Here is a 14,450-nt window from a genome sequence, read left to right as displayed (position 1 = left end):
AGGAAATATATTGCTCCTTTAGAACTGATAAATGCAAAGCAAAAGACACATTTGAGGTTACCTTAATTGTAACTAGAATTATTCTAAATTTGGGGTAACTCCTGCAGTGGGTCAAAAATATAGAAAAATATTCAGGGACCATATTTGAGCTGCAAAAAAATTAAAAGGAAATAGAAAAGAAACACAAATAGCCCCAGAAGTATTTTAAAAACATAAAAGCAAAAAAGGCCACAGAAATCTGAAGATTCCTGATCAGCATCCATATTTTGTCCTCTTTTTCCTTCACATTCCTCAAAGTGATCTCCCCCCACCCCCTCAAAAAGATCAAAGAAACTAAGATCAAAAGTCTTCTAAAAGGTGGTTTTAAAAAGATAAACGCAAATTTATCTGTGGTTAGGTCCAACAGAGTTGGCCTTCTTCAGGGCCCATCAGCTAGACAATGTCACTTGGCGGGTCCAAGGGGAAGATCCTTCTGTGTGGGGGCCCCGGCCCTCTGGAATCAGCTTCCCCCAGAGATTCTCACTGCCCTCACTCTCCTCGCCTTTCGCTGATCAATACATGTGATGTATGGCTGTGATTTGAATTTGTTTGTTTGATTTTTAACATTTTGGGATTTTAGGTCATGTAGTTTTAATTAATTAGATTTGTCTTTGTATTTATTGTTGTGAGTCGCCCTGAGTCCTCTGAGAGGTGGCATACAAATTAAATAATTAAATAAACAAACAAACACACAAATAAATAAATAAAATTCTCTGTATACCCCAGAGTACTCAAATGCAGCTCATGTTGCTGCTGAAAAGAATCAATTCATGTTTGAGGCAAGAAAATTTATACTTAAAACATTTTGAAAATGAACTGTTTAGAACCCCTGAATAAATGAATAATGTTTTTCTGTATAACCCAAGATTGAGAATATCCATGAGTCACTGCAACAATGATCTCTCTGTATTATTACTATGATTAAATTCTCTTATGATGGTTCTTCAATTTTAGTTGATCAGGGTCTATTCCCATGGTCATTACGTACTTTTTCAAGCATTCTCCTTAACTTTTGCAAGACAGGCATGAGGTCACAGTTCACCTACATAAAATTCTGTGCTTTGAGAGTCTGTTCATAAGCTATCATTTTCAATTGTTTCACCGCATAATGCTCTGGATCCAACTTTATTTTAATGATACAACAAATGGATAAGTTAGCTTGATAATTATCTTTATGTTGGTTTGCACAGAGATACTGTAATTATGCTGCTTATAATACTGTATATCTTCTTTACTGCCAACAGTACTCATGTTCTCAGAAAGGCACACACAGCTTTTAACAAAGTTCTAGAATGTTTTTGAAATTTACTTTATACAGAGGGATAATCTGGCTATATCACCTTTTTAGAGTTACTTGAAAGGGGGAAGCTTTTTATAGTGAGATTAATTTGCTACTTGGGTGAATTCTGTTAACTTTCAAAATACAGATCATTTCCTAATGTATAGATTTTTAGAAAAAATATTTAATGCACATCTCCCTAACATATCTATTCCAGGACTATATATGCTCTTGTTTCAATTCAGGACTGACAGGTTTTTAAAATCTAAAACAGTTCACTGGGTAAATTGCCATTTTTATTAGAAAGATAAATAAAATGGATTTATAATTCCTTTAACTCAGAATGATTGAAAAATGGCAGAGTTATCTAAATATATTATTTAATGTGTGTAAGAGACTGTATCCTTTATAACTTCCAGTAACTTATTGTAAGGGTGATGTTTTGTTTGTGAATAAATTAATTTAATCCTAAATGTCGTGAAGAATATATTGTTCAAATTATTCAAAATAACCTGAATAGATTCATATTCTCTCTCTCTCCCCCCCCCCCCTCTGTTTCCCTCTTCCTCCTCTCTTTCCTTCAAAATATAAAGGTATTTTTGACAAACTCTGCAAATATATTTTTATTGGAACCATGCAATGAAGCCCCTGAACTGCTTAAAGAGCAGATAAATTCTGGCAGAGCAGTTTTGAGTATCTATAGGCGCATGATAATGGAAGTTCCAATGAATAAAAAGACCTGGTATGTTTATCTGTAATGGAATGTGTGAATGACCTTGGGGAAAGAGGAGGAAATGCTGCCTAGGAAACAATCAGACAAGAGAGGTAGGAGCTGGCAGTCGCTTAATGATCAGAGAAAGAAATTTAGGAAAGACCTGCCCAAATGAATCAAATAATTAATAATGGAAGCAGTAAGTTTGTGCCTTCATATTAGCAAATTTCTATTAATATCACCTTACATAGTGGAATTAGTTCATCTTGTCCTGTTTCTAGTTTTCCTGATATTATATCATATCTGAGTTATGAAGATATGGTACATGGCAGTGATAGCAAACCTTTTTTTGGTTCACATGCCAAAAGGATGGGGGAGCACAGAGGGGTTGCATGTGTGCATGCCCATGCCCATAATTCCATGCGGTCCCCTGTGTATATGTGCATGACCCCCCTCTGCTCCTGGCATGCTCGTTTTTCACTGTCCCTAGGCTTCAGAACCTTTCCAGGAACCTGGGAAGGGAGAAAAGAGGGTTTCCCTACTCTCTACAGAGGCTGGAAACAGCCTGTTTCCCGATTTCCAGAGGGTCCACAAGACCCAAAAATCAGCTGGCTGGCGCGCACATTAGTAGCAGACCTGATGTCACATGCCCACCAATATGTCAACAGTAGTAGTGTCAGCATTATTATGAGAGAACGTTAAGATAAATATCATTAGCAATTTTCTACATTTTTCCTATATATAATATATATTTTTAATTTTATCCTAGGGAGCATATGTTGCAAATTCTTCTTAGCATAACAGAAGTTGTCATGAGCAATTCCAAAGATGATCGAATAAAGGATGCATTTGGTCAAAGTCTGGCGGGTTCACTATTTCGGGTATGTCTCATTTTTTGAAGAGCAATTTGAACATTGTTTGATAGTTAATTGGATTTATACACTATCTGGTCTCAGCTACACAGAAAATAATTGTATGGCAGAGTTATATTATATCGCACAATATAGTAAGCTATAGTAAGATCATATACACTGCTCAGAAAAATAAAGGGAACACTTAAAGGGAAAAATAAGGGGAATATAACTTCAAGTAAATCAAGCTTCTGTGAAATCAAACTGTCCACTTAGGAAGCAACACTGATTAACAATCAATTTCACATGCTGTTGTGCAAATGGAATAGTTGTGCAAATGAAATATTCAATGAGAATATTTCATTCATTCAGATCTAGGATGTGTTTATTTGAGTGTTCCCTTTATTTTTTTGAGCAGTATATTTGCCATACATTTAGAAGCATATAAATGACAAGAACATTAAATGTTGTAATTTATGATATTCATTATTCCTTGCATAATGTGGTAGATAAATCCACAGTAACTGAATTTAAACATGCCTGGGATAAGCATATATCCATCCTAAGATAAAATACAGAAAATAGTATAAGGGCAGACTAAATGGACCATGAGGTCTTTTTCTGCCGTCAGACTTCTATGTTTCCAATGGTCACAATTAGATTGAAATCTCAATTGTTGAGTGAAGTGGTCATTAAATGATATGACTATCCATGTGACTGCTTTGCTCAAAGACTGCAGTCCCAGTACTCACGGTTGAGGTTGTTAAGTGGAGGGAGTTTCATGCCAAGGATACAGGGTGCTTCTTGGGGGATGGGACCCTGGGATGTTCCACTCAGAAGGTGAAAAGCTCTTTGTCTAAAGGACAATTTGCAGTCCCTTAGCAAAGGGACACTTGTATATGGCATGTGTCAGGCATCCCAGAGCCTCCCCCACCTACCTGAGGCATCCCACATTCTTGCCTTATAATGCTCCCTCTCTGACCAGAAGCTTAAAATCCTGGGCCTTGCCTCCCTTTCATCTCTAGGGACTTGCTAAAATAGCTGCCTGTTGAAGGATGGCCAGCTCCCCTTTGCGCCTGACAGGGAAGTCATGGGGAGTACACAATGGCGTTCTAATCATCAGGGTGTGTTTCTCCACTCTGCCAAAGGGGTTAACCTCCCCTCCACATCGGGAAAGGAACATCTTTCCTTGCATGAACTTAGGGTCTGAGTTCTGCTTCTGCTAAATGAGTTCAATTCTCCTCACGCAGAAGGAGATGCTTTCAGTGGAATGGACAAATGGAACTCAGCTCTTTGGAATCTAAGTTCCATTTCTCCATCCCACTACGGAGTTTCACTCCCCTCAGCAAGCAGCTCTTTCAGCCAGCCCACAGAGATGAGAGGAAGTCCTCTCTGCCATAGGAGCAACTTGTAACCTTCCCTGCCCCCTTCCTCAGTTGACTTGTTCTGGGGAAGCTAACAGATAAGGTGACAAATGGTGATCACACGATTGCAGGCTGCTTGGCAACTATTCGTAAGTGCAGCAGGTTGCCACATACCCAGTTTGATATCATGTGACTGCAGGGGATTGTGCAAAATTTTACAACAGCTAGATGTACTTTGCAGGCCCTAAAACACTGTTTCAAGATGAACATAATTTTGAATCATTATTAAATACCTAGTCTCATAAGACAAATCTTATCTCAGTCACTTCCTGTAATTAAATTTGTCATTTTAATGCTGCAAGATAACCAATGTTTATTCCTGTGATTTCAGCATAGGGAGCAGGAAAATGGCGGTGGAATAAATGTTACTCTTAATATATATATAAATATACTGTTTGTTCTTGTGAATATAGGCCTCTTCATGCTCTAAGATTTAAATAGTTTCTCAAAACTAGGAATTTGTTTGAAATAATTTTACTTCCCCCATTAAATAAATTAGGGGTAGGTTTATAGGTATTGATCTCACTATATATTATATATTCAGAGATATAATTCTGGGAGTGGCTCAACTCTGCAACAGGTCTTTCTGTCATCAGAATAAACTGTTTTACAATGGGAACATATTAAAACAGTGGTTTGCAGAGTATACAGTAGTCCCTCGCTATACCGCGCTTCACCTACTGCGGCTTCACTTCATCGCGGGTTTCTGAGGAAGTCGATCGGCAGATTTAAACAACCCACCGAACTCGATCAGCAGGTTTTTCAAAAAAAAAAAATATATCTAAAATTGTAAATACTGTATTTAAATACTGTATTTAAAATAAATACTGCGTGGGAAGGGTTTATAAACACTTAAAACAATGAAAACTTACCAAACAATTACAATATAAATACTTAAATAAGTACTATCAGTCGATAAATTCCCCATCGCGGATTTCACCTATCGCGGCCAGGTCTGGAACGTAACACCAGCGATAGGTGAGGGACTACTGTATATTTATTCAAGTTAGAGAATCAGCCTGAAATAACACTTGTATTATAATGTATCTTTTCCTTTCTTTAGAAATATGTACAGATAGTTCTTAAGTTACAACCACAGTTGAGCCCAAGATTTCCATTGCTAAGCAAGACCGTTAAATGATTTTTGCCCCTTGTTGCGACCTTTCTTGCTGCAGTTATTAAGTTAATTGCTACAGCGGTTAGTAAGCTTTCCCATTCACTTTGCTTCTCAGAAGATCACAGAAAATGATCGTATGATCCTGGAACACTGCAATTGTCATAAATGCCAAACAACTATATTTTGATCATGTGACTCTGGGGAATGCTGCAACTCTCATAAATTGTCATAAGTTACTTTTTAAAACACCATTGTAACTTTTCGATGGTCACTGAATGAATGGTCAAATATTACCTAAAAATCAGTTCATTTGAATTTCATTCATTTCAAGTTGAGAATCCAATCTGGTTTCCTTTCTTCCTTGTCTTTTAACCACAGACTCTCATTGTGGCTTGGATCCGGGCAAATTTGAGCGTTTATATTTCTCGTGAGCTGTGGGACGAGCTGCTACGTGTGCTGTCATCCCTTACAGATTGGGAAGAACTAATAATAGAATGGGCTAATATAATGGATTCTCTAACATCTGTTTTAGCAAGAACAGTATACGGTGTTGAAATGACCAACTTGCCACTAGATAAGCTAAGTGAACAAAAAGAAAAAATACAAAAAGGAAGAGGTAAATGATATGGAAATAAATGATATTATCTTTATGAAATAAAAATACTAAATGGTATTTATTTACTAAATGGTTTTTATTTACTAAAAACAAATATAGCACTCCAATGCAATTTTATAGCTTATTCTAAATAAATTTATTGATATTGTTAGTATTAACTAAAAATTAATTTATTGGGGAAGCTTTCAATTCATTATCTAATTATTCCTTAATTACATTCCTGAAATCAGAATTTGTTTACAGTTTTGGTGCTAGAAATCATTTTAAACTAAATGGCAATTCCGACTTAGACACTTATATTGGAAATTAATCAGTAGGTTAACTGTTCTCGTCAATTAGATTTCTATTTACAGTCTGATTTTCTTGAATTTTCCGAGTACATTAAGGTTAATTTTGCTGTACATTCCATTATTGAAAGGTGGCATTTTGGAATCCCAAAAAGGAGCTGCAGTTGGAAGATCATTTTCTTTAAGCTGGAAAGATCATCCTGATGTTGTGGAACCTATGAGATTTAGGAGTGCTACCACCTCAGGAATACCAGGAATGGAAAAAGCAAGAAATATAGTGCGTCAGAGAACAACAGGTTAGAAATAGGCGATTTAGTGCTTAATAATAAAAATGTCAAATGATTTTTTAAATTAATTTCCAACGTTTCATATTTCTTTTTGATTTGTTGAGTTGCTTTTTAAACAATCTGGCATTTGTTATAGCAGTTATATAATTTGCGGATAAATTGTTTTCATTGCCCTAGGATTGTGAACCTTTTTTTCCTCGGGTTCCAAAAGAATGTGGGTGTGCGCTGTCACGCATGCGCAGGTGCCCACACCAATATTTCAATGCCTGGAGAGGGCGAAAACAGCTTCCCTCCCCCCGCCCCCGAGGCCCTCTGGAGCTGGAAGTGGCCTGTTTCCCAACTTCTGGTGAGCCCAGTGGGCCAGTGCTTTACCCTCCCCGGGCTCCAAAGGCTTCCCTGGAGCTGAGGGAGGGTAAAAATGCCCTTCCCCATCCCACCAGAGGCTCTCTGGAAGCCGAAAACACCCTCCCAAAGCCTCTGTGTGAGCCCAAAATCAGCTGGCTGGCACACACGTGAATGTTGGAGCTGAGCTAGGGAAATGGCTCGTGTGCCAGCAGATATGGCTCCGTGTACCACTGTGGCACCCGTGCCATAGGTTTGCCATTGCTGCCCTACGACTCTTCTAAAGCTCTGGCAACCCTAACTTTGGCTTAGAATTTGTATATCAATCAAACATTGAAGTGCATGTTTCTGGTCCAGTTAGTATAAGACACTTAACCTGGATGGGGGTAGGGAAGAGAACTTCCTGTTTTGGTTATTCATTATTAATGACATACAATTAATCAATATGTAAATTAAACATTTTTAAATTATAAGATGGTAGAAAATAGTACTTTGGATTGCAAACGAATTGATATTTCACACATCTGTTTCTAAAAATAGTTGGGTCATTCATATGATAGAAACATAGAAGATTGACGGCAGAAAAAGACCTCATGGTCCATCTAGTCTGCCCTTATACTATTTCCTATATTTTATCTTAGGATGGATATATGTTTATCCCAGGCATGCTTAAATTCAGTTACTGTGGATTTACCAACCACATCTGCTGGAAGTTTGTTCCAAGCATCTACTATTCTTTCAGTAAAATAATATTTTCTCACATTACTTCTAACCTTTCCCCCATCTAACCTCAGATTGTGCTCCCTTGTTCTTGTGTTCACTTTCCTATTAAAAACACTTCTCTCCTGAACCTTATTTAACCCTTTAACATATTTAAATGTTTTGATCATTCCCCTGTTTCCCTTCTGTCCTCCAGACTATACAGATTGAGTTCATTAAGTCTTTCCTGAATTGTTTTATGCTTAAGACCTTCCACCATTCTTGTAGCCTGTCTTTAGACCCGTTCAATTTTGTCAATATCTTTTTGTAGGTGAGATCTCCAGAATTGAACACAGTATTCCAAATGTGGTCTCACCAGCACTCTATATAGCGGGATCACAATCTCCCTCTTCCTGCTTGTTATACCTCTAGATATGCAGCCAAGCATCCTACTTGCTTTTCCTACTGCCCGATCACACTGCTCACCCATTTTGAGACTGTCAGAAATCACTACCCCAAGTCCTCTTCTGAAGTTTTTGCTAACACAGAACTGCCAATACAATACTCAGTTTGAGTATTCCTTTTCCCCAAGTGCATTATTTTACATTTGGAAACATTAAACTGCAGTTTCCATTGCTTTGACCATTTATCTAGTAAAGGTAAATCATTTACCATATTACAGACGCGTCCAGGAATATCAACCCTATTGCACACTTTAGAGTCATCGGCAAATAGACAAATCTTCCCTACCAAACCTTCCCCTATGTCACTCACAAAGATTTTAAAAAGAATAGGACCCAGAACAGAACCTTGTGGCACACCGCTTGTAACCTGACTCTGCTCAGAATACTCGCCATTAACAACAACCCTCTGATATCTACGCTTCAGCCAGCTGCAAATCCACTGAACTATCCAGGGATTAAGTCCAATCTTCACTAATTTATCTATCAGCTCTTTATGTGGAACCGTATCAAAGGCTTTGCTGAAGTCCAGATAGGCAATATCCATGGCACCACCTTCATCCAACACCTTTGTGACATAGTCAAAGAAATCAATTAGATTAGTCTGACATGATTTGCCCACAGTAAAGGCATGCTGGTTTGGCTCCAATAAGTTATTGGTTTTTAGGTGCTGATTTATCCTCTTTTTGAGTAGAGTCTCCATCATTTTAACTATAACTGATGTCAAGCTTACTGGCCTGTAGTTACCAGCTTCTTCTCTATTGCCCTTCTTGTGGATAGGCACAACACTGGCCATTCTCCAATCATCAGGAATATCTCCTGTTAAAAGGGATTGGTTAAACAAATCAGTCAGGGGGGTAGCAATCACATATCTGAGTTCTTTAAGAACTCTGGGGTGGGTGCCATCTGGATCCATTGCCTTATTTGTCTTTAATCGTTCAAGTTCTTCTAAGACATCGGCTTCTAAGATCACTGGAGCTGAATCCCTACAACTGGAAGCAATGCTACATCCACCCATAGTATTATAATAGAAACATAGAAACATAGAAGTCTGACGGCAGAAAAAGACCTCATGGTCCATCTAGTCTGCCCTTATACTATTTTCTGTATTTTATCTTAGGATGGATATATGTTTATCCCAGGCATGTTTAAATTCAGTTACTGTGGATTTATCTACCACATCTGCTGGAAGTTTGTTCCAAGGATCTACTACTCTTTCAGTAAAATAATATTTTCTCATGTTGCTTTTGATCTTTCCCCCAACTAACTTCAGATTGTGTCCCCTTGTTCTTGTGTTCACTTTCCTATTAAAAACACTTCCCTCCTGGACCTTATTTAACCCTTTAATATATTTAAATGTTTCGATCATGTCCCCCCTTTTTCTTCTGTCCTCCAGACTATACAGATTGAGTTCATTAAGTCTTTCCTGATACGTTTTATGCTTAAGACCTTCCACCATTCTTGTAGCCCGTCTTTGGACCCGTTCAATTTTGTCAATATCTTTTTGTAGGTGAGGTCTCCAGAACTGAACACAGTATTCCAAATGTGGTCTCACCAGCATTCTATATAGTGGGATCATAATCTCCCTCTTCCTGCTTGTTATAATGTAAACTGCCTTCTGAAAAAACTGAACAGAAGTAGCTATTCAAATTATCAGCGACCTCCTTATTCCCATCAATGTATGTATTATCTCCAGTACTAAGCTTTGTGATGCTGCAGTTTTTCTTCTTCCTATCACTAATATATCTGAAAAAGGTTTTATCCTCCTTCTCCACAGATTTGGCCATTTCTTCCTCTTTTGAGGCTTTAGCAGCATATATTATCTGTTTCGCCTCCTTCTGTCTCATTATATACACTTCTCTGTCAGCCATACTTCCAGACTTTTTATATCTCCTATAGGCAGACTTTTTTTCATTGACTATAGCCCTTACATCACTACTAAACCATAGCAGTTTCTTCTTCCTTTTACCTTTAGTTATTTGCCTTACATATAGTACAGTGGCTTTTAAGATGGCCTTTCTTAATACAGTCCACTGAGCACTTGCTCCTGCCATTTTATCCCTGCCCTTTAATTCATTATTTAAACATTCCCCGTTTTATTGAAATTTGTTTTTCTGAAATCCAATACTTTGGTTGTAGTATAGGATTGCTCACAATCCATTTTTACATCAAACCACAAACATAGGTGATCACTGCAACCTAAGTTTTCTCCCACCTTAATCTGTGAAGCCCGGTTCCCATTTGTAAAAACTAAATCTAGAATATTCTCCCCTCTAGTTGGTGTCGTAACCAGCTGTGCCAGAGCTGCTCCTGTAAGGGCCTCTACTATTGTTATGTATTAGATATATATGTATTAGGGATTGTTTCTAGGCAAAAGTCGCCTTTTGTTGTTAAGCAGAAGTACTGTTAAATGCTTACCGTTTGCTGATTGGCTGTTGACTTTAGGCGCCAATATCAAGGAGCTGTCAGCCGCCGCTGTTGCTGGGCGAGCTATATAAATAGCGCGGCTCCCTGTCTTACGCGTCTCTTGTTAGTGAAAGCGGCTGAGAGAAAGTGTTACAGCCGCCTGTGTTTTCCTATTGAGAATAAAGAGAATTTCATTAGATCTTTGTACTCGCGTCTATTACATTGGCGACGAGGGTCTCGAGGTCATTTATTTTTCTCAGAAAAATTTATAAAAATACAGAATGTCGACCCCGTCGATCATCCAGCCTCCTGAATTGTTTGACCCTGAGAGGTCTACTTGGACAGCTTATATGGCGAAATTTGACATTTTTTTGGAGGCTGCAGGCATGCATGATGCTGAAGACAGCAGAAAGAGGGCTCTCTTTTTGAATTATTGCGGTTCCCAAGTTTTTGAATTAGCCGGCACGCTGACTGATCCGGAGCCCGCCAATTCGGTTCCGTGGGACACTTTAAAGGAGAAACTGGCTTCACATTTCAAGCCAACGAAGCCTGCTCGAGTGTACCGGCATCAATTCTCGCGCACAGCTCAGGCTGAAGGCGAGTCTATAAACCAATTTGCAACTCGCCTCAGGACGATTTTAGCAAAATGCCAGTTTGAAAATCCTGAGGCGAGGTTGACAGATGCCATAATCTTTGGCATGCGAAATGTCACCATTCGTAATAAGTTACTAGCTGCTGAAGAGTCAACCCTTCAAGACGTTATTAAGGCAGCACAAACGGCTGAGGTGGCTGAAGCCGCTGCAGCCGATCTTAAATCTAACGACAAACTTCCCACTGTGTCTAAAATCTCGGACAGCCACCGTTCACTGGTGACTCGGCCCTACGATTACCAGCTGCAAGAGCAAGACCAGTTTGATGAATATTGTTGTCAAATTCGGGGACCAGCGTCGAGACAGCTCCGTCCACCTTACCAGCCCTGTGCCGGATGCCGAGGACAACATCCACGATCCCGATGCCCTTTCAAGGACGCCATATGCCGACGTTGTGAAAAGCGAGGACACATCGCCCCTGCCTGCCGGGCCATCATTTCAGATGACTTCTCTGCCTCTCCTCATCTCCTGCCTCCTTTTCCTGCCCAGCGTTTTCCTCGCCCCCCAGGGCAGTTTAACAGAGGGAATCGACGTCCCTGGATCCCCCGAGGTAACTCTTGTTGGCCCAAAACTAGCTCTCCTTTTTCCCCCCCCCTGAATAAAATTATTGTCCCAATCCTACTTAACCACCAGCCTTGCCCCATGGAGCTTGACACTGGCTCCAAATACACTTTAATGCCTTGGCAAAAGTTGCACCTTTATGTGCCATCCCTCTCTCGGGACTCCTTGCAACCGCTGGACATTTCCATAAATGACTTTCAAGGACACCCTATCAGGGTATTGGGTAGAGTTAATGTGCCAGTCACTTTTAAGAATGTACATCTTATTCTGCCATTACTTGTTGTTGAAGGGGCAAACCATTCATTGCTGGGTTTAGAGTGGATGGCTCCGCTAGGCTTAGCTGTCACTGGCCTCCACAAGATTACTACACTAGGGCAAAATGGAGTGCCTGATTTTGTCCGTGAGTTTCCTGAGGTGTTTAAAGACGGGTTGGGCACATACAAAGGTCCCCCTATTTCGTTTTCATTGGATCCTAATGTTCCCCCCCTTAGACTTAAACCACGACGAGTGCCTCTCCCCTTACTTGAGAAATTAGACGCACAATTACAAAAGCTGCAACATCAAGGCATTCTAGTGCCCGTTGAACACGCACCCTGGGAGACTCCTATAGTAACACCTTTGAAACCAGATGGCACCCTCAGAGTGTGTGCAGACTATAAGTCTACTTTGAACAAAGCGTTGCAGCATAATTCCTACCCCATACCCGTGGTGCAACAGCTGCTACACACCTTAGGATCGGGGTCCCTCTTTGCCCGCTTGGATTTGGCGCAGGCATATCAGCAACTCACCGTAGATGATGCCACAGCCATGGCCCAGACTATTGTCACCCATCGAGGGGCATTCAAGTGTACTCGTTTGCAGTTTGGGGTTAGTGTGGCCCCAGGTATTTTCCAGCGTTTGATGGAACGACTTCTCATGGGCCTCACGGGGGTGGTCCCGTATTTTGACGACATATTAATTTGTGGGGACACCCCTAGCCAACTGCATAGCCGCATCAGGCAAGTACTATCCCGTTTGGAAGATAAGGGTTTACGTTTGAAACCTGAGAAATGTGTATGGGAAACATCTTCAATTGAGTTTTTGGGATTCAGAATAGATGCCAAGGGTATTCACCCCACTGAAGATAAGGTCAGGGCCATCAAAGAGGCACCTACACCCACTGGTAAGGCTGAGCTACAAGCCTTTTTGGGACTTTTAAATTTTTATTCCGTATTTTTACGTCAAAAGGCTTCTGCAGCTGAGCCGCTTCATCGCCTTCTCCACAAGGGGGCAGTGTGGACATGGGGAGATAGGGAACAACAAGCTTTCCAAGCTATAAAAAATCTCCTGTCTTCCAACAGTGTTGTCATCCAGTACAGCTCAACCCTTCCACTTAGGCTCACCTGCGATGCTTCACCTTACGGCGTGGGCAGTGTTTTAGCCCACATATTACCTAATGGGCAAGAAGCCCCTGTGGCTTATTTTTCAAGAACTTTATCATCAGCTGAAAGGAACTATGCCCAAATAGATAGAGAAGCACTATCTCTGGTGGCTGGGGTGAAAAAATTTCACCATTATTTATTAGGCCGCCCCTTCCAATTGGTTACAGACCACAAGCCTCTATTGGGTCTATTAGCCACTGGGCGCCCTACCCCCCCATTCATGTCCCCTAGAATGTCCAGGTGGGCAATCTTCCTTGCAGGCTATGACTATGTCCTTATACATAAAGGGGGGTCGTTGATCAACCATGCAGATGGGCTTAGCCGTTGCCCTTTAGGACTGAGGGTGGAAGACCCCGCTCCGGCATCTGATGTCTTACTTATTGATTTGCCAACTGACCCTTTAGTTACTGCCCATGAAGTGGCCATAGAAACCAAGAAAGACCCATTATTACATTCTGTATTGCAATTTATTTTAAAAGGTTGGCCACCAAATGGAGAGGACCATAGTGTGGCAGAGTATAAGACCAAACGCTTGGAACTCTCTGTAATGCATGATTGTGTTCTGTGGGGAGACAGGGTAGTCATTCCCCCCACTCTCAGATTACAGGTAATGAAATTGTTACACAAAGGTCATCCAGGTGTGGTCAGAATGAAGGCCCTGGCCAGAGGATATGTATGGTGGCCTGGTATGGATAAAGCTATTGAAGATTGGGTGGCCACTTGCCCACAGTGCCAAGAGTCTCGGCCAAATCCTCCCAAAACATCCCCTGCAGAGTGGGACTTGCCCAAGAGCCCTTGGTCCAGAGTACATATAGATTTAGCAGGGCCAGTGGGAAATAATATGTTCCTCATTGTAGTAGATGCGTACTCTAAATGGTTGGAAGTTTTGGTATTGGGGTCCACTACCTCATGTACTGTTATAATGGCTTTAAGGAAATTGTTTGCAATCCATGGGTGCCCAGACGTCCTGGTATCGGACAATGGGCCCCAATTCACGTCCTCTCAATTCAGGAGCTTCCTAGCACGCTTGGGGATCAGACACGCGTTAACATCAGTCCACGCAGCGTGGGCTAACGGAATGGCTGAAAGGTATGTCCGAGTGGCCAAAGAGGCCATTAAAAGGTCAGCCCCAGGGGAAATACAAGAGAGACTGGACACTTTCCTCCTGGCTCAACACATTACACCGAGTGTATCCACCAACAAGAGTCCAGCTGAGCTATTGATGGGGAGGAGGTTAAGGTCTCCTCTGGACAGACTGCACCCCTCTTTTGTGCAACATAGGAATATTAATATGTCTA

At 40.6% G+C, this 14,450-nt stretch overlaps 1 protein-coding gene across 2 annotated transcripts in view; it reads left to right on the top strand.

Annotated features, from left to right (window-relative positions):
* Nucleotides 1-14,450, top strand: part of RALGAPA2 (Ral GTPase activating protein catalytic subunit alpha 2) — a 205,968-nt gene that overhangs the window by 32,371 nt on the left and 159,147 nt on the right. For both annotated transcript variants that reach the window (XM_070747006.1, XM_070747005.1), the window contains exons 13-16: nt 1,912-2,060; nt 2,800-2,911; nt 5,801-6,038; nt 6,457-6,621. In XM_070747006.1, the coding sequence (XP_070603107.1) occupies nt 1,912-2,060; nt 2,800-2,911; nt 5,801-6,038; nt 6,457-6,621 (664 nt within the window). The remainder of the gene's footprint in view (nt 1-1,911; nt 2,061-2,799; nt 2,912-5,800; nt 6,039-6,456; nt 6,622-14,450) is intronic.

Source organism: Erythrolamprus reginae, chromosome 3, assembly GCF_031021105.1.
Source record: "Erythrolamprus reginae isolate rEryReg1 chromosome 3, rEryReg1.hap1, whole genome shotgun sequence".
NCBI lineage: Eukaryota > Metazoa > Chordata > Lepidosauria > Squamata > Dipsadidae > Erythrolamprus > Erythrolamprus reginae.
Note: the sequence above shows the minus strand (reverse complement) of the source record. Positions and strands in the feature narration are given on the sequence as shown.